Source organism: Chaetomium strumarium (assembly GCF_033439665.1).
Source record: "Chaetomium strumarium strain CBS 333.67 chromosome Unknown B0T15scaffold_4, whole genome shotgun sequence".
In the NCBI taxonomy this organism is placed as follows: domain Eukaryota; kingdom Fungi; phylum Ascomycota; class Sordariomycetes; order Sordariales; family Chaetomiaceae; genus Chaetomium; species Chaetomium strumarium.
In genome coordinates, this window is record NW_026944432.1 from 1437840 (window position 1) to 1457601 (window position 19762).

Below are 19762 nucleotides of genomic sequence, written 5' to 3' on the forward strand. Positions count from 1 at the left end.
ATGAAAATGCCAGCGAGACGCCATTCAGTTGCGCAGGTAGGGAGTCTGTTATTTAGCACTTGTCCAGCTTTGTATGCAACCCAATCCTCAAGGGCAATCTGACGTTGGAGACAGCAGCATGTGCCGTTAAGGAGCGTTACCCATTTCCAGATAGCAGCTGAATAGATATGAGACAGCAAACATAGTTGGTCGCCAGGGTATGGATCTAGAGAATGCGGCAGTCTACCTAGACCCAAACTGTGCCAGCTACTCATGTGTACCCGTGTAGCGAGGCTGCCACTCAAGCACCACCTTCCCTCTTGGCGTATTCCTCCTCAATAGCTTCAGCATATTTATCCTCTGGTGAGCGCGGGTCCTCGCGCAGGACGCCCTCTTTGATTAGCGTCTCAGGCGAGGGCCGGTGGGCAATCTTCTCATTCAGTGAGTCGGCACGCATGTGCTTCTCGAGCTGCAAGCGGCAGGATCAGAGTCAGCTAGGACCGCTCGTGAACCGTGGCACCCGAGAACTACTCGCCTCTTTCTGCTGTGCTTGGATTCCCGGGGCAGCTGTTGAGGCAGGGAGGATATTCCCTGATAGCATAGAGACAAGGTGAGCCCTGGAACAAAGTCAAATAAGCGGAACAGGTAATGGCACGCACTCTCAACAAGCTCCTGCCGCTCTGGCCGGTGTGACAGATGATACTCTAAGGAATTCTTCCTCGCCGGATCAGGCCGGCTGGGTGAGATGGGAGTCTCGTCTATGGTGTTAGTGACGTCCGTCTTGTCGGCCATGATGCAACCACTGTCTCGGCGGTGTCTTCGTCGTCTCGTGTGTCAGTGGATCTGTTGGAGAAATTCCCGCCAGGTAAAGATACCGCAGCTTCGCAGGAGACAAGAAAAGATCGAGCGGGGTTGGATTGGAACCTTTATTACAGTGCTTTATTATGTTGGGCAGAAGTTGGCGACGACCAGCAGATGATACCTTGTTGGACAATGATGCGTGCATCACCCCACACAACTGGGCTCCTGGTCCAGTAACAATGACGCATCCGGCTGCGGTGAGGGGTAGTGGAGACCAAGAATGACGGAACCCTCGAACCTCCTACCCTTAGTACTACTACGCAAGTACTGCCTAGGTAGGTACGTACCTACCTACATCAAGGAGTAGGTAGCTTATACGCCAAGAATAGAGGCTCGACCTGCCTGGCTACCGATTTTCGCGGAAGGGGTACATCCCTACGTAGCACTTACCTTTATATACGCCCCAGGAACAACTTCCCTCGCAGTTTGTCCATCCCGATTTACGCGTCTGCCGTAGCCTTCCTGCAGTATAGAGCCTAAACTCCTCGCGAAGGGAGGTACATGCATGGCTCTCAAGTTCGGCTGGGTGACGAGGCATATCAGTAAATGCTAGGTCCTTCCCAGGCTGATATTTAGCTGAAGATGGGGCAAGCTCAGTCAGATGAGAGGTCCTCTCCCCCCTCTCGTGAGGAGGTCAGCCGAGAGCTGGTGAGTGTCAACTCACCTTTGCCGCCAAATCTAATCCCGACCAGAACCGCAATTTTGATCATCCGATCTTCCTAGGCCGAGAAGTTTGCTGAGCAGTGCTTCAGCCCCATCGAGCTGCACTCCTTCAAGGATGTCTTCACTGGCCTCACCGACAAGGAGCAGCACGCTCGCCATCTGAAAGAAGACACCCTTGCCCAGTTTCTTGAGATTCCAGATATACTCGGTGTGTCCGGTGTGCTATTTCGGATGGTATCATATGTCGCTGCTTTCCCATTCATTGAAGATGCGCCAGCTGTTCTCGGCCTGGGGCAAATGGTTATGGTTGTCGCCATCCTAACGGGGCGATATCGGCGAGTCTTGACAGGGAGCGCTACAAACCAGAGGAAGCTGCTCTTCGCCAGTCTGGCTGTTCATAATTGCGGACTCCTTGGGATGCGCTTGGCTGAGAGTGAGGTTGCGGCCGAGGAGCATGGCCGGGAGGCGGACTGGGACGCCAGCGCTGCGCTTGCCACAACATCGCGTAGGGAACAAGTTGCTATCGACGAGCCAAAGGGTGACAAAGGCTCGGGGCCCGACGACGACGACGACGATGACCTTGACAAGTTAGTTCTCGCGGCGCTCCACTCTTTAGGTTACACCAGCGGGTTCAGGCATGGGCGGTCATCCACCATCCACAGCGCCATGATTCCCACAGATAACTGGCGGAGAATGATCATGCTCCTCCTGTTGATTGCGCCACTAGATGCGCAGGAGCATCTATCCGTCTATTCAAACCGACTAGCCGGCGACGAGCTGGAGAACCTGAGGGTGGCAGCGGACTGTGTGCTTGCCTCTTTTCTGGACGTGGCGCAGGCACCGGGCATCGAGTTCCCCCGTTTCAACCGCGTGATAGCAGCATCAATGCCGTTTATATTCAGCGGCCTCACTGCTCTCTTTGAGCACTTCTTGTTTTCGAAGAACCTCGGCTTTCACCGGCGCAAGGGCGAAAAGTCTACATCGATAAACTTGCCGACTGAAGGGGCTCAGCCGCTGTTGCAGGAGACCGGGTCAATCATGAATCTCACCATCATGTCCCAGATATCATTCTTCATACCGAGTTCGTCGCTCTTTTGCCGACTCCGTCTATTGTATGCTGGAGACGAAGATGGCTTCAGCATGGGTAGTTTTGAGTCCAAGGTCTTCCACTGGAGAGCGCCGACCATCCTTCTCGTCAGCGGAACCCGTCTCGGGGAAGGACTAGGCCATACACATACCGGACCTGCTTCGAATTTCTTCGCCACCCTGCCCCCACAACGTTTCGCTTCCAGTGGGTGCACGGACGAGAGGCTCACGTTTGGTGTTTTCCTGAGCTCTCCATGGAAGCACACCCATCGTGAGTGCTTTGGCAACAACGATACCCTTCTGTTCCAGCTCCAGCCAATCCACGATGTCTTCCGTGCATCCACCATGAATAATGATTATGCATTATTCACCAAGCCGTCAGCTTCCGCCCCGTTAGGAGGAGTATCATTCGGCTGCCCTCCACCGCAGCAGACCAGTCAAGCGCACCGTCGGTCCAATATCATGTCCCTCGGGCCTGTCTCTCTCGCTCTTGACGACAGTTTTGAGTTTGGCTGCTTCACACACAGCTACTCGTCGCAGGGTGGCGCATTTCAAACAAGCGTGGTAAGGAAATTCGACTTCCAGGATCGCTTTGAGGTTTCCAGTGTCGAGGTATGGGGCTGCGGTGGGGACGACGAGGTCAAGTATCAGGCCGAGCAATGGGCCTGGGAAGCGAGAGAAGCCGAGGCAAGGAGGAAGGTCAATCTAGGCACCGGCGACATAGAAGCCGACCGCGCCTTGTTGGAACTGGCCGGGTTGATAGGGGGGCACAGCAGGGGCGGTGGCAGCATGGCGTAAATGCGACAGCTAGATACGGTACGCCGCACAGTCGTGTGGCTGCACCACTGCCAGCCGATGTTGGCGCTGCCCCCTGCTTTGTATAGTACTTAAGCCTAGGCATCGATTGCATTGTAAATAGCACTCGGGGCCTCCTAGCGCACGGAGCCAGGTTAGACGCTATTCGTAAAATCGACAGAGCTCCAATTCCCATTCATATCGTACGCGTTTTCCCGCCCGTTTGCGTATACAAACATACCAGAGGCAATACCACCTATGTCTCAGATCCGGATTTCAATTCCCTTCAGCTTTGGAGCCGAGCCCTTTTTGGTTGTCCAACTCCTTGGTCGAGGCGTCTGGCGCTTTGCTAGATCCACCGAACCAACCTCCCAGAGAGCCCAAGACTCCATTGCTGGGTTTCTTTTCGCTTTCTGCTGCTTGATTCACGAACCCGGTTGAGTCTCCTCTGCTGGCTGCACTCCCCTTGGCTGCTTTTGCCTCCGCCAATGCGGTTCTTGCCTGCGCCGCAACACCCTCCGTTCCCGTCCCCGCCAGTGCGCGCTCCCCCATCCGTTTCCGTCTTTTCTCAAACTTTTCCTGAAGGGCCTTCTCTTCCTCGTCCCGCGCCTCGAGTTCCCTGATCCACTTTTGCCGCTTCTCTTCGGCCTCCTGCTGCTGCTTGAGTTTCCAGAGCTCCTTCTGCTTGTTGCGGTCTTCGGCGTAGTACATGCCGCCTGCTACCATGGCTAGTACGGTAAACCCCTGCGCTGCAACACGGGCTCGGAACATGCGCTGGACTTTGTGGTGGTCGCCACGGCGCATCGCTCGGTAAGCATTAACGAAGGCGGCAATGGTGAGAATACAGCCGACTGGGATTAATGGTTCCTCCTTCAGGCGCCGGATGACTTTATGGGTCCCAGATTCATTGTAGAAATCACTGCGCCGGCCCTGTGTGAGCCCATTGGGACCTCGGCTTGGCAAGGAAGGGAGAGCAGGATGGTGGCTTACTCGTTGTCGAATGACGACGGCAGCGGCCGTTGTGAGAGCGGTCGGTCCGACATTCTGGCCAGTTCCCTCGACTCTCGAGGGTGTCTTACACCTGAAAGGATCGGCTAGTTGCGATGCAATGGGAGGGAGCTGTAGGTCGAGATAGACGGGGAGCTGTGGTCTGACGATAGGATGTTGAAGCGAACAGAGACGGATTTCGTCACGCTCTATGTATGACCTAGAGTAGTGGAACGTTAATACCGTGGATACTGGTGCAGTAAAATCCACATATGTAGGTACCTGTATAATACATACTGAGCTAAGGTAAGTGGGGTCAGCAACGCCAGGTGCCTTTGCCAGAGGTACCACATGTGATCCTCGGACAAGACGGCTTTGTTACACACGGCGGAGTAGGGTAAGGTAATTAATTGCCAGAGTGATAATATTATGGCGACTGGAGACAGTACCTATACGATTCCATACTAATGTAGAGATCACGCAGAAATTATGGTAATGTTAGTGGTTGTCACGGCACTAAAGAAATACATACATCGTAGTGGACAAGTACATGTATGTAATGTAATGAAATACAGTATACTGTACGGCGGATCGTCATGAACTCCGTACTTGCCTCAGCAAGTGGACCAGGTGCGGTTCCAAATTCAGATGCCCCACCAAATTTTAAACACGTCTTTCCGAGAACGGAACTCACGCCTCCCTCCATGACGCCGTAACAGTCAAGTTAGAGAACCAAGCTGTCTCGCCATAAGTATGGCTTCCTTGGAGATGACTAGCGATTGCCTTGCAAACGGCGTGGACGACGCCTCTACGCCCAATGGCACGAGCGGCGCTGCAGGAACAGCAACGCAGACACAATCACCAAGCGACGGGCCGCTCGTCAGGACATCGTCATTGAGCAACTTGTCTCTCACCGAATATAGCGCTCAACCGACCCCGTCGAGTGAGGATAGGAAGACACACATCAAGAAAATAGTGCCCGATGAGTTCCTCCTGCCGAACGGCAACCCGGACGTGAGTCAGACGGTTTCTTTCATCAGGCTCTCTCGAGCGGTGTATTGCTAGTATCAGCACGCATTGCCGTCGTTTGACGTGCCAGATCTCCACCGCGTACCGCTCAGTGCCATTCCGCGTACCTACTAGGCGGCCCATGAAACTAAAACCGGCCACAGTATCTGCGTCTCATCATCACCTCGTACCCTCGGGTCAGGGAGGTGTGCAACGAGATTCCGCTTGTACATGCAGTCAACTTAAGCAACCGTCTCGAATGCAGGGTGTTGCTCAAGCGCGAGGATGAGCAGCCTGTGTTCAGTTTCAAGCTGCGGGGCGCCTACAACAAAATGGCCCATCTGGATCCCGCAGAATCCTGGAGGGGCGTGGTCTGCTGCAGCGCTGGCAACCATGCCCAAGGCGTGGCGTACTCAGCCCGGAAGCTAAAGATCCCCGCGACAATCGTCATGCCGAAAGGCACCCCCAGCATTAAACATCTAAACGTCTCCCGGCTGGGAGGCCATGTCGTGCTCCACGGAACGGACTTTGATGAGGCTAAGGAGGAGTGCGCCCGGAGGGCAAAACAGGGTGGGCTGATCAATATCCCGCCCTTTGACGACCCTTATGTCATTGCTGGCCAGGGTACGATCGGGATGGAGATCCTAGCTCAGACGAACTTGCAGAAGCTCCAGGCCATTTTTTGCTGCGTGGGCGGTGGCGGCCTGATCGCCGGTGTTGGTGTCTACGTAAAGCGCATCGCGCCCCACGTGAAGATAATCGGAGTCGAAACCTACGATGCGGACGCCATGACACAATCCCTAGCCAAGGGCGAGCGCGTGCTCCTGAAAGACGTCGGCCTATTTGCAGATGGCGCAGCGGTCAAGACGGTTGGGGAGGAGACGTTCCGCATCTGCCAGGAGGTGGTAGACGAGATGGTCCGCGTCACAACTGATGAGGCGTGCGCGGCAATCAAAGACATGTTCGAGGACACCCGGTCTGTTGTCGAGCCAGCTGGAGCGTTGGCAATTGCGGGGCTCAAGAAGTGGGTTGCCGCCAACCCGTCTAGTGACCCAACTAGGTCAGTTGTGGCCATCACATCCGGCGCCAACATGAACTTCGACCGGCTGGGATTCGTGGCTGCTCGCGCTACCTACGGTGAAGGGAGAGAGGCCCTCCTGGCAGCCAAGATCCCGGAGAAACCTGGTGCATTCGCCGAACTCATCAACGCAGTCATGCCTCATGCTGTGACCGAGTTTAGCTACCGATATGCCAACGAATCGGAGGCCAACGTTCTGGTTGGCATCTCTCTCACTGCCCCGGGGAGCCAAAGAGCCCAAGAGCTACAGAACACCATCAGCCGCATCAAGGAATCCGGGACAATGGATGTCACTGACTTGTCCGGGGACGAGCTCGCTAAAAGCCACATCCGTTACATGGTGGGTGGGCGGTCCAGGGTTCCAGATGAGAGGCTGTTCATGTTTCGATTCCCGGAGCGACCTGGCGCTCTGGAACGTTTCCTGCAGACTTTGCGGCCGAAGTATAACATTAGCCTGTTCCAATACAGAAACTACGGCGGTGATATTGGCCAGGTGCTGACGGGGATCTTGTGTCCTGACGAGGAGATCAACGAGCTACGGCGATTTTTGAAAGAGATCGGATACCCATGGGAGGATTGTACAGAGTCGACAGTGTTCAGGACTTTTTTGAGAGCAGACTAGACTTATGCAGAGCTTGGTTTCTAGACTTATGGAACCGGGCGGGTTTGTTGCTTAGCAAAAGACTGCGTGCTTGGATGTTTATACGGGCCTTTCTCACAGCGCACACAATATTTAAGGTAGTCTTTAAGGCATAGACTTTACTCTCGTGAGCGTTGCTAGCCGCAAGCGGCTAATAGGGCGGATACACCGCCGCAAGCGGTAGTATAGGTCGCTGCTGCATAGCCATATAGACTAGGTAGTCTCAACTGCTCAGACCAGCTGTGGCGCAGGTGATGTACCGCAGGGGCCCACTACCATGCTCAGGGAATTCCAACCAATCAGAACCCCCACACAACACCAGCGTGTCATGAATTAACCTGCAGAGGCCGGTGGGGCCGACCTGCATGGTCCGCGGGCGGCGCCCGCATCCAATCATTCCGGTCCAGGAACGGACCAATCAGAAAAGGATCACGCTTGGCGTAGGGAAGGCTTGGTGATCTAGCTATAAGACTTATAGAGGATCACTGGTGATCCAGGGTGATCCAGTATGAGGGATCGCCAGAGACAGGCAGTGAGCTATAAGAAGCCCGTAGTACATAGGCCAGCTAGTCATTTATTCTAGAGGACTCTGGAAGTTCTCCAGTGAGCAATTACAAGCAGTAGCCTTCATCTACTATGTAGATATTGCAACTTATATTATTATAAACCTTTTGGCTTTACCGAGACCTATAGTCCGACTAGCAGTACCTTTGACCAGCAAACTCTTTTAGAGGCAGGACTACCTATGGTTACGTTATACGTGGCTTACATTCTTTGACTCTGTCATGGTTTAGATCGAAGATATTACCGACTATTATAGCGCCTTAGATACCTAGCACTCTAGGCTCCTAGAGCTAGACCGTGACTATATAATAGATATAACGTATCTTATAAGCGAGCGGGACATATAAGCAATCGGGACACTCTCCACCACTCTACAACAACCATCCTCAATTGCAATACAATAAGACCATTAACCAACTATAATTACATCAGAAACAGCTGAATCAGACCCTTCTACAACCTCCTGGCACGTACGAGCATTATGGCCAGGCTTGCCGCACACACCACAGCACCGAACCTTCATATGAGCCCCCCCTGCACCACTACTATCCGGCTCCTTTTCTTGCGCCATCTCCCCAACCACGGCCTTCTGGTCCAGTAGATCCTTTGCATCTTATACCGCAAGCGATCCTCCAAGCTGCACGCATGTTCTTTTGGCTCTCCGGCGCTTGCTGAGTGCCTTATTGGCCTTGCGGAGCGAAGAGACCTCGGCGCGAAGAAGAGCCATCTAGTGCATTATAGCTATTGTACCCTTGGCCAACTGGTCCACAGCAGCCAACATCGAGGTTAGGGAGCTATTTTGATGGTTGGCAATACGAGTCTTGATGAGTGTGGACTGTATATTAGCTTCCCGGGAGTTATATAGTGTCTGGAAGACCCAAGACTATATAGTGCTAGGCTATAAGGTTAGGGATATTAGTATACGAAGCTTGATATCCAGCTTATAAAGTACCCTCTCTGGATTGTACGGCATAAGGCCAGCACCTATAAAGCCATCCTATATATTCTTCTCCATCATAGAGGTGAAGAAGGCCTCGCAGACAGTATAGAGGAACTCGAGCTTGCTTATATAGTTGATATGCATTTGTATTAAGTCCTTGACCTGGCAACTGTACGCCTGCTTCAGTGGCCTAAAGCAGCCAACATCGAGTGGCTAGAGGAGGTGGGAGGAACATAGAGGTATATAGAGTATGATGATGTAATGCTCCTAGCAGTAGAGCTCGAATTTGGTCGAGTGGTGGCTCTCGTGGCCATCGAGGATCAATAACTGATATTTGCCCTTTGTACGGGGTGCTGTATGGAAGTCAAAGTGCTTGATCTAATCGAGGCCTATAGCATTGGTGGTCCAGCCGTTCTCGGTAGTCGCGATACACCAGTCGGCTAGGAGGTTGCACTCTTGATACCAGTTGGCGAGGTAGTATTGCGCGGCTAAGATAATGAAGGGTGGGATAGCCCAGCCGAGGGCATTAACTCCCTAGATTACCGTAGCCCACTCGCGGTTACTAGGCTGGGCCAGCTTTGCCTTGCTATGGCCATTAGAGGTTGTAACTACCATGCCTGGGAAGATAATACCTATTATGAACCTAGTCTCGTCGAAGTTGTAGATATCATCATCTATAATGCCGTACTTAGCCTTGACATTCTATACGAGCGCAAACCATTCGCCAATAACCTCTAGGTCCTTGTACTTGGCCCTCTGGTAGTCGTATCGACGTGACTAACACGTACGGAGAGCGGGCTGGCGTTTAACGAAGTTGTAAGCCTAGAGCTTGCCAACAGGGGGCGCGTCGTATACGCGTAGCAGTTAGTTAGCTATATCTTCTATACTATGTAGCCTTGGTGGAAAAGCTCGCTCAGATAGCTCAGTTATATACTAGACTATAGCCTTCTCTTCTAGATCGGTAAGCTTCCGTGAGTTGGCTGGAAGATCGCATCGTATAGGCCGGCCAGTACGTCGGTAGCCAAGAGTTGAAACTGGCACGTTATAGAGCTTGGCCGCGGCTCGGAGGCTTAGTTTCGTATCATTTTCAAGAGCTTTGAGGGCCAAGGTTACCCTAGCTTCCTTTGAAGCGGAAGACATCTTTAGTTATAGGAAAAACGCGTTGTTGGAGGTAGATGAAGAAGGACGCGTCGTGCCAAGAACTTAGTGTCCCGCTCGCTTATATGTCCCGCTCGCTTATATGTCCCGCTCGCTTATATGTCCCGCTCGCTTATAAGATACATTAGTAGGTTATTAAAGCTCTTAATACGAGAATTGTCTAGCTTAAGGCCTAGAACGATAATACCTAGGTCCTTAAGACTCTTAATACTAAGATCGCTTAGCTTGAGGCCAAGACCAGCAATATATAGCAACTTGTTAACGAGGCCTATAATGGTAAGCCTAAGGACAAGGCCAAGCTCGAAGTACCCCCTAAGTACAGAGGCGATAAAGAAGGACTTACTAGATTCCTTACGTCTATAAGGGCCTATTTTAAGTATTACCCAGATAAGTTTACAGATGAATCTACTAAGGTTATATTTATTTCCTTACGATTTAAGGGAAAGGTACTTCGATAGTTTAAGCCTACCCTTAAAGATTGGCTAATTGTGACAGCAAGTGCGGCCTGCGGGGTGCTTGCCGTCAGGGAAGATATAATCCACTGAGTCGCAAGTTCGAGAGACTTACGATTCCGACATCCTTTTCGGAAGGTATGCATAGCCGAGTGGGTTAGGTTTATGCTCTACCGTCATACTAACAAATAGTATAGATACTTAGGAAGACTTTACTATAGAAGTTTTTAAATCTTATAATAAGTTTGAACAAGAAATCTAGAAGGTATTTGGAGACTATAATAAGAAGCTCTATATATAGGAGCAACTTATATACCTAAGGTAGATAAAGTCGGTGGCTACTTATATTATATAGTTCTGCTAGGACTTATTTCGGTATAAGATTAACGATAAAGGTCTAATGTAATTGTTTTATGATGGCCTAAAGAAAGAGGTTAAGGATAAACTATATTAGAAAGACCAACTTGATATGCTTAATAAATATATTACTAGAGCTAACGTACATTATCAGCGAGCGGGACACTCTCCACTACTCTATAACAACTACTCTCAATTGCAATGCAACAACACTCAGAACCAACTATAATTACATCAGAAACAGATGAATCAGACTCTTCTGCACCCTCCTGGCAAGTGCGGGCATTATGACCAGGCTTGCCGCATACACCATAGCACCGAACCTTCGTACGACCCCCCCCAGCACCACTACTATCCAGCTGTGTTTCTTGCATTGCCTCCCCACCTATAGCCCCCTGGCTTACCACCTCCTGTGCCTCCTGCACAGTAAGTGATCCTCCAAGCCGTATACGTGTTTTTTTGGCTCTCCGGCGCTTGCTTAGCGCCTCGTTGGCCTTGCGGAGCGAAGACACCTCTGCCTGAAGGAGGGCCACCTGGTGCATTATAGCCATCGTACCCTTGGTAAGCTGGTCTACAGCAGCCAACATCGAAGTCGGGGAGCTATTTTGATGGTTGGCAATGCGAGTCTTGATGAGCGTTGACTGTGAGTTGGCTTCTCGGGGGTTGTGTGGTGTCTAGAAGACCCAAGATTGTACAGTGCCTGGCCGTGAGGTTGGGGGTGTTGGTGTACGAAGCTTGATATCTAGCTTCGAAAGTACCCTCTCTAGATCGTACGGCACAAGGCCAGCCCCTGCAAAACCGCCCTAGATATTCCTCTTGGTGATAGAGGCAAAGAAGGCCGTGCGAAAGGTACAAAGGAACCCGAGCTTGCTTATATGGTTGATATGTGCGCGCATTAAGTCCTCGATCTGGCGACTGTACGCCTGCTTCAACGGCCCAAAGCAGCCAACATTAAGTGGCTGGAGGAGGTAGGAGGAATGTAGAGGCATACAAAGCATGATAATATTGTTCTGCTAGCAGTAGAGCTCGAACTCGGTTGAGTAGTGGCTTTCGTGGCCATCGAGGATCAACAACCGGTATTTGCCCTTTGTCCGAGGCGCTATATAGTGGTCGAAGTGCTTGATCCAATCAAGGCCTATTATATTAGTAGTCTAGCTATTCTCGGTAGTTGCAATACGCCAGTCGGCCGAGAGGTTGCACTCAGTATACCAGTTGGCGAGGTAGTACTACGCCGCTAAGATGATGAACGGAGGGATAGCCTAGCCAAGGGCATTGACGCCTTGGATTACCGTCGCCCATTCGCAGTTGCCAGGCTAGGCTAGCTTCGCCTTGCCACGGCCATCCGAGGTTATAACCACTATGCCCGGGAAGATAATGCCTATTATAAACCCAGTCTCGTCGAAGTTATAGATATTGTCATCTACGATACCATACTTGGCCTTAACATTCCGTACAAGGGCAAACTACTCGCCAATTACCTTCGAATCCTCGTACTTTGCCCTCTGGTAGTCGTATCTTCGTAAATAACGCGTACGGAGCTCTGGCTGGCGTTTGACAAACCGATGCGCCTAGAGCTTGCCGACAGGGGGCGCATCGCATACGCATAGCAGTTGGTTGGCCATATCTTCTATACCACGTAGTCTCGGCGGAAAAGCTCGTACAGATAGCTCAATAATATATTGAACAATTGCCTCCTCTTCAAATTGGGTAAACTTCTTCGAATTGGCCATTATATCGCGTCGTATAGGCTTGCTGGCACGTCGCCAACTTAGAGTTCTACGGTCGACTCCATAGATCTTCGCTGCGGCTCGTTCAGTTAGATTCTTATCATTTTGAAGAGCTTAGAGGGCCAAGATGATTTGGCCTTCTTTTGAAGTAGTAGGCATCTTAGATATAAGAGGAATATTGTTGTTAAGTGCAAAGGTATCGCGTTGTTTAGAAAGTGGGTCATTCGCTGATATGGGTCCCTCGCTAATAATGTACGTTAAGCTGAGCTTTGAACAATTACTCGAAAACTTATAGAAGAAAAGGCTTAGGCTATAAGCCAGTTAGAATTTGCTAAAGCCAAGTTGGTTAGGGTCTAAGAGGAATACGATTCAAATATATAGAACAGACTAATATAGAGTGTAGGTTAAGAAGGGTAATTTAACGATATTAAGAACTCTAAAACGGAATTCTAGAAAGCCTAGAGCCGATGTAAGTTTAAAGGACAAGAACTATAAGATTAGGACAACTTTTGGAATAAAAAGTTATATAATGGCGTTAGGGATAGTAATATAATATATATTTGGATTAGGTTCAGCCTACGTTATAAACCCTATATATAGGATGTATTTTGGCTCTAGCCCTAATAATACAACTATATTTATATCCTATAGTTCTAGTATATTATATATAAATGCCGATACTATTTTCGATCGAAGTTTGACAACGACCTTTGGCTAGATCGGCCTACCGATCGAAACAGGGAACCTCGACTAGTCCTATAGGTTTAGGATATAGGAACCGGCAACGACTAGTTCCTATAGAAAGTTAAGCAGGTTAGTATATACGATAGAATTAGGGTAATACTAAGGAGAATCTACCTGGAAGATTGCTAACAATAGCCGAACAATATATAACAGTGCAAGAGCTAGAATTACCTAATTTATATAGAGGCAAAGCTCTAGAAGCACTATAACAATAAAAGATATACAAGAAGATAGATGACGTTATATAAACGACGGTAGGAAGCCTATAGAGCCAACGAAGTTCGACAACTATTCGATGAACTCCCAAGACTTGGACTATAGTACAGTAACCAAGAGGCATAGGAGGATAGAGACATCTATCTAGGTGCCTAAATAGAGTTAGAAAACGGCTTAGGGCCCTCTAAAGGGCCTTGAAACTACTAAATCTATTATAAAGACAATAGATCCGTAGATATAGGAAGAACCACGTAAGAAAAAGGATCTATAACCTTCTAGCGAACGTAAAGGAAGCCGCTACAATTTAAGACGATAAACTCAATAACAGAATCTAGGTTATAGTATACTAGAAAGGATTTTAAACATTGGCATTGGTAGATAAAGGATCTTAGGTCGACCTTATCTCGCTAGCACTCGTTAACCGACTTAGGACCTTATAGAGGATTAAGAAGAAATAGTATATTATTAAAGGACCATTCGATACCTAATAGGTCTAATAAGAAACACAGTCAGGGTTCAAAAGTCTCCATACACTCCACTTAATTAAACGCGACTTTCCACGCGTCGCGACACCCCTCTACTCTTGCAACTCCAATAACTCAACGCCATGAAGCTCAATTTAGCTGATTTTGGAGCTAAATTGACGGAAAATCGCGGCCGTAACGGGGAATTATCACCAGTGGCTCGTGCAGCTATATGCTCTGCTATGGCTTGTGGCAAAAGTTACTGGGCTGTAGCAGACGCGTTTGGTGTCTCTGTCGGCGCTGTGCAAGAATGCCTTCGACGCTGGGAAACTCAACAAACCTTTGATTCGAAGCCTCGAAAGGGCCGTCCTCAGAAGATCTCGCGATCAGAGAAGCGGTATATCCTGTCTCTTTTAAAGAGAAACCGGGATCTCGCTAAAAAGGCTCTGGTAGCAGCCACGGGGTCTAAAGTCTCCTACTCGACGATCCGTTGATGCCTCTGCGCTTATAACCTACGTAAATGGAAGGCAAAGAAAAGAATGCCTCTCTTAGAAGAAGATGCCTAAAAGAGGTATGACTGGGTATATATATGGCTCGAAGATATTGAGGAGTTGTTGAGAGTTCGAACCCCGAATTCGATATGTTGTTTTCCTTAGCTAATCCAATCTCGACGTTCTTTTCTGATAAGTGTTCGTGTCAAAATAATACTTTAAATCCGACTGCTTGGGTATTCCGTTTCCCTTCTGAGAAGTTTAATAAGCGGTTTGTCAACTTGAAGAACCATGTCAAAGCGAATATTACGATTATGGTCTGGGGAACGGTATGGAGGGGTGGTTAGAGTAAGCTGATCGTCATGGAGAGAGATGAGGACGCCCCTTGTAGAGGATATATAGCCAAGTCCTATCAAAAGGCTCTCCGAGAAGGTCTCCTACCTTATTACGATGGTACAAGGTATTTCCAGCAAGACAATGCCAAGATTCATGTCTATGAAGCTACCCAAAGTTGGCTTGCTGAGCATGGAATCGAGTGGATGGATTGGCCTCTGTATAGCCCGGATTTAAACCCCATCGAGCATGTTTGGGCAGCTCTGAAAAGGAACCTTCACAGAATATTCCCTGATCTCTGGGAACTCAAAAGGAATGAGCTCAATATTGAAGACTTCAAGGAGAAGTTGCGTGCGGCGTGGTGGGCTATTGACCAGGCCCTTATTGACAGGCTGATCGACTCTTTGCCTCGCCGGCTTGCCGCTGTCAAAAAGGCTCGGGGTTGATATACAAAATATTGAAGCTTGGGAACTTGGCTATTATCTAAATATAATAATTTTTGCCTACGTTCAATAGTTGTTGAGATATCCTCTGTTAAAGGTAGGAGTAGAAAATGTAGGTGGCTGGATTTAGTGGGTTGTATGGAAAGTTTTGACCCCTCACTGTATAACTATTTACGATTATAGTAGAAGGGAAAACCACTAAAGTAATATTTGATATTATTAAAATAAGGCCTAAGAAAGATATAATCCTTAGACAGCTATAGCATTGGACTTGTAACCTAGATATTAGTTAGAAGGGAGGTAACCATTTATAACCTTGAGACTAAAGGCTATACCCGACTAATAAGATAGGAAGCGTAGACGACGGATCGTAATAGAGAAGATCGCCTTAGGAGACGGCCCTTATAGATCTACCATAAGAGACGGATAGTACCGGGTAGAGCACTATAGATTTAGGAAGAGGCGGTAGTCACTAGAAAGGATAGCGAGAATCGGCAAGACCAGCCTAGAAATAATACTATTTGCGACGACGACCTTATATAGCTCGAAGAAACGCAGACGATATCGAGATCGCTATTATTTTAATCGATAAGACCGGAGAATTCGAACTCTAGGAATAGGTTACCTAGAGGGAAGCGGCTAGTATTATAGCCGGAGATAAGTTCTTATACTACTGAAGTATAAAGAAGAATACGAGAATAGGTAAGATCCTAGTGGAATACTAAGGATACCTAGCGTTCGAAGTACAGTATCTTAAGGGGCTATTAGATTATAGACCTTAGGATTACGAAATTAAACTTAAGAGCCTAACGTGATTTATAAGCGAGTCGTGGGTATAAGCGGGCCGTGGCTTTCCAAACGCGACATATCACATTTCCACTTAACATCAATTTTCTCTATAACCCGATATGCCCTCCCCCTCAAAAGAAGCCAGGGTAGTCTTAGCCCTCGAAGCTCTTCGGAGCGACAAACAGCTACGGCTTAAAGCCGTAGCTAGGCTCTACAACGTACCGGCTTCAACCCTCAGGGACCGACGCGCTGGCAAGCCTGCACGACGCGACTGTACGGCCAATTCGAAGAAGCTTACGGAATCCGAGGAGCAGGCTGTTGTTCAATATATCATTGACCTAGTTGGACGTGCATTTCTACCTAGACTCGCTAGTGTAGAAGATATGGCCAACCAACTGCTACGTATACACGACGCACCCCCTGTCGGCAAGCTCTGGGCCCATAACTTCGTTAAGCGTAAGCCAGAGCTTAAGATGCGTTGGGTACGTCGGTACGACTACCAGAGGGCTAAGTGCAAGGACCCAAAGGTTATTCGCGAGTGGTTTGTACTTATTCAGAATACCAAGGCCAAGTTCGGGATCTTAGACGACGATATCTATAACTTCGACGAGACTGGGTTTATGATGGGTATCATCTACGCGGGTATGGTCGTTACAACCTCTAACGGCTATGGTAGGGCAAAGCTAGCCTAGCCCGGCAATCGCGAATAGACAACGGTAATCCAGGGAGTCAATGCTCTTGGCTAGGCTATCCCTCTGTTCATCATCTTAGCCGGGCAGTACCATCTCAGCAACTAGTATACCGAGGCCAATCTTCCACTTGCCTGGCGTATCGCGACTACCAACAACGGCTGGACTACCAATGAAGTAGGCCTCGATTGGATCAAGCACTTCGACTACCATACAAAGTCCCGTACAAAGGGTATATACCGGATGTTGATCCTCGACGGCCACGAGAGCCATTACTCGATCGAATTCGAGAACTACTGCCGGGATAACAATATCAAGACGCTCTGCATGCCTGTATACTCTTCCCATAAGTGCCAGCCACTCGACGTTGGCTGTTTCGGGCCGCTGAAGCGGGCGTACGGTCGCCAAATCGAGAACTTAATACGCGCGAACATCAACCATGTCAGTAAGCTCGAGTTCCTCTGTGCCTTCCGCGAAGCCTTCTTTGCCTCTATGACAGAGAGCAATATATAGGGTGGCTTTACAGGGGCCGGCCTTGTGCCGTACGATCCAGAGAGGGTGCTTTCTACCCTGGATATGTAGCTTCGTACACCAACACCCCCGGCCTCATAGCCTACTATAGCACAACCTTGGGTCTTCCAGACACCATACAACCCCCGAGAAACCGAATCGCAGTCGACGCTCATCAAGACTCGCATTGCCAACCATCAAAACAGCTCTCCGACTTCGATGTTGGCGGCTGTAGATCAACTTGCCAAGGGTACAATGGCTGTGATGCACCAGGTAGCTCTCCTTCGGTCAGAGGTCTCTTCGCTCCGCAAGGCCAACGAGGCACTAAGCAAGCGCCGCAGAGCTAAAAGAACGCGCGTGCAGCTTGGAGGATCACTTACTGTGCAAGATGCACAGGATTTACTGGCCCAGAAGGCTGTGGGTGGGGAGGTAGTGGAAAATACACAGCCGGAAGGTAGTAGTACGGGGGGGGGTCGTACGAAGGTTCGGTGCTGTGGTGTGTGTGGCAAGCCTGGCCATAATGCCCGTACCTGCCGAGAGGCTGCAGAATCGTCTGATTCAGCTGTTTCTGATGTAATTGTAGTTGGTTGATACTGTTGTTGTTGTATTTTGGACGGTTGTTGTTGTAGGGTAGTGGAAAAGCCACGGCCCGCTTATACTCACGACTCGCTTATAAATCACGTTAGTTGAAGTTCTTTAAGGTATACTATACCAATAAGAAGTAAGATACTAAGTTAAGGAGATATCTTAATGAGAATCTTAAGATAGGATATATTAGACTATCGATATTACTAATAGGCCACCTAGTCCTATTTGTCCTAAAGAAGGATAGGAAGCTTTAGATATATATAGATTACTGATAGCTGAATAGAGAGATAGTAAAGAACTGGTACCCTTTGCTATTTATCTTATGGCTTTAAGACTAGCTAGTAGGAGCCTACTATTTTATTTGTCTTGACCTTCTAATAATATACACCTATATTTATATTAAGGAAGAGGATAAATAAACGACGGTATTTTATACTCCCTATAGCTATTATAAGTACCTTATAATACTATTTGGATTAACGAACGTACTAGCAACCTTCTAGATAGTCGTCGACTATATGGTCCGCCTATTCCTCTACCTAGATAATATCCTTATTGTCTCTGACACTCAAAGAATATAAGATATATATAAAAGCAGTATTAGATATACTTTATAAGTATAAGTTGTTAGTTAATAAGGATAAGAGCGAATTCTATATTATGAAAATAGTATTTCTTAAATACGAGATTTCGCCTAGTAAAATTAGGATAGAGCTAGCGAAGATTGAAAATAGCTATTACCAATAGCGACGATAGAAGTATAAGGATTTATTGGATTTACTAACTTCTACTGACTATGTATTAGGAACTTTGGCGACTTTATACGACTATTGTACGGACTTACAAAGAAAGATATAGAGTTCTAGTAGGAAGCCAAGTATAAATAAGTATTTTAGAAGATTTATAATACGGTTATCGCCGATCTAATGCTCTAGTTACTAGATCTATAAAAACCATTCGAGGTTAAAACTAATATATCCGACTATGCAATCGGAGGACAACTTAGTTGGTATAACGAGTAAGGGAAACTATACCTAGTCGTATTGTTTTCGAAGAAGCTTAAAGGACTATAGCTTAACTACCCTATCTATAATAAAGAGCTGTTAGCTATTATCGAAGCATTTTAAGAATAGAAACTATATCTTAGCGGTACAATATACGAAGTTCAGGTCTATACGGACTATAGGAACTTACGGTACTGTGACGGTGGAACGCACCGACCATGATGATGATATCATTTGTATGTATAATGATTCATCATACCAAGTGATGATTCATTATGCATGTTCTATTATATAATGCATGCAAGCTCAGACCTACTCGCATCCTATATTTAAAGCCTACCTTGCAGTCTCGAGGATTTCTTTCCTCCTGCAAGTTCAATATTCTTGCAATGCAGTCAGTTTACCACCAGAGACTTGACCCTGGCCTTGAACGACGGCCCTCGTGACAGTTACCTACCTAAGGCTGACTTGCGACGATAGTTCCTATAATACTATATATATAACTTATACTATTACCATTGTACTATTATAGTCTTCTTGGATAGTTTAGTCCTCCCCTTTATACTTATTGCTAATGGCAAAGTCCTTCGTAGTCTCTTTAATACCTGAGCCAGCAGTGTTAATATCGTCCTTAGTATTATCTTTAGCTGCTAGACGGCCATTATGCCTAGGCTAAATACTAGGCGATGCCACAATCTTAGAAGAAGCCGGCGACGGTATTGCCAAGGTAGTTAGGGCCTTAGAATTGGTAACGGGCATATTCTTAAATAGGCGGCTAGAGCGCTAGGTAGAAGCTGCGTCCTTACGTTGGCAATGGCAAATAGGTTTCTCATTAGAATTATCGGTAGTGATAGCCTGATTATTTTATAGCGATACTTTTATAGAAATATTACTTATCTTATTATTGAGCTTATCTCCCTTATATATCTAGTATTAGTCTATAAGGTTGGTAGTATATTATAGCTAGTAGGCTATTATCTATAGCCCTTCTACTTAATAAGGTATTTATAGGTATTATCAACTACCTTATAGTTTATAACTCTCTTTGAAGTATTTGCCTTGCTTAGAGTTGCCATTGCTATTAGGAAATAACGACAATTCTTTAATTAGGCAAGGTTCTAATTCTTCCCTATTATAGACGTCATAGTCTAGTAGTATAAGCGATAAGTATTTTATAAAGATAATAGGATAAATAG

At 47.8% G+C, this 19762-nt stretch overlaps 4 protein-coding genes across 4 annotated transcripts; 2 read left to right on the forward strand and 2 right to left on the reverse strand.

Annotated features, from left to right (window-relative positions):
* Positions 1-79: 79 nt before the first annotated feature.
* B0T15DRAFT_197808 (uncharacterized protein) lies at positions 80-1003 on the reverse strand. Its single transcript, XM_062862538.1, has 4 exons — positions 904-1003; positions 639-796; positions 515-570; positions 80-448 (listed from the first exon to the last, which is right to left on the reverse strand). Exons 2-4 carry the CDS (start codon positions 769-771, stop codon positions 281-283), a joined length of 357 nt encoding a protein of 118 aa, XP_062721245.1. The 5' UTR covers positions 772-796; positions 904-1003; the 3' UTR covers positions 80-280.
* Position 1004: 1 nt separating this feature from the next.
* Positions 1005-3524, forward strand: B0T15DRAFT_197839 (TLD-domain-containing protein). Its single transcript, XM_062862540.1, has 2 exons — positions 1005-1488; positions 1564-3524. Exons 1-2 carry the CDS (start codon positions 1423-1425, stop codon positions 3385-3387), a joined length of 1890 nt encoding a protein of 629 aa, XP_062721246.1. The 5' UTR covers positions 1005-1422; the 3' UTR covers positions 3388-3524.
* B0T15DRAFT_198036 (hypoxia induced protein conserved region-domain-containing protein) lies at positions 3249-4679 on the reverse strand. The gene is made up of 2 exons (XM_062862543.1): positions 4375-4679; positions 3249-4303 (listed from the first exon to the last, which is right to left on the reverse strand). Exons 1-2 carry the CDS (start codon positions 4425-4427, stop codon positions 3661-3663), a joined length of 696 nt encoding a protein of 231 aa, XP_062721247.1. The 5' UTR covers positions 4428-4679; the 3' UTR covers positions 3249-3660.
* Positions 4680-5028: 349 nt separating this feature from the next.
* Positions 5029-7338, forward strand: B0T15DRAFT_434338 (tryptophan synthase beta subunit-like PLP-dependent enzyme). The gene is made up of 2 exons (XM_062865797.1): positions 5029-5385; positions 5544-7338. Exons 1-2 carry the CDS (start codon positions 5125-5127, stop codon positions 7077-7079), a joined length of 1797 nt encoding a protein of 598 aa, XP_062721248.1. The 5' UTR covers positions 5029-5124; the 3' UTR covers positions 7080-7338.
* The last annotated feature ends 12424 nt before the right edge of the window (positions 7339-19762 follow it).

What these genes read in the sequence shown, in the direction of transcription:
- B0T15DRAFT_197808 (XM_062862538.1), bottom strand. Translation starts at nt 771, where the DNA reads ATGGCCGACAAGACGGACGTCACTAACACCATAGACGAGACTCCCATC. An exon ending in GCGGCAGGAGCTTGTTGAGA is followed by an intron (nt 571 to 638) that starts GTGCGTGCCATT and finishes CTATGCTATCAG; the next exon opens with GGAATATCCTCCCTGCCTCA. An exon ending in TCCAAGCACAGCAGAAAGAG is followed by an intron (nt 449 to 514) that starts GCGAGTAGTTCT and finishes TGCCGCTTGCAG; the next exon opens with CTCGAGAAGCACATGCGTGC.
- B0T15DRAFT_197839 (XM_062862540.1), top strand. Translation starts at nt 1,423, where the DNA reads ATGGGGCAAGCTCAGTCAGATGAGAGGTCCTCTCCCCCCTCTCGTGAG. An exon ending in AGGAGGTCAGCCGAGAGCTG is followed by an intron (nt 1,489 to 1,563) that starts GTGAGTGTCAAC and finishes CGATCTTCCTAG; the next exon opens with GCCGAGAAGTTTGCTGAGCA.
- B0T15DRAFT_198036 (XM_062862543.1), bottom strand. Translation starts at nt 4,427, where the DNA reads ATGTCGGACCGACCGCTCTCACAACGGCCGCTGCCGTCGTCATTCGAC. An exon ending in CCGTCGTCATTCGACAACGA is followed by an intron (nt 4,304 to 4,374) that starts GTAAGCCACCAT and finishes GGGCCGGCGCAG; the next exon opens with TGATTTCTACAATGAATCTG.
- B0T15DRAFT_434338 (XM_062865797.1), top strand. Translation starts at nt 5,125, where the DNA reads ATGGCTTCCTTGGAGATGACTAGCGATTGCCTTGCAAACGGCGTGGAC. An exon ending in TGCCGAACGGCAACCCGGAC is followed by an intron (nt 5,386 to 5,543) that starts GTGAGTCAGACG and finishes AACCGGCCACAG; the next exon opens with TATCTGCGTCTCATCATCAC.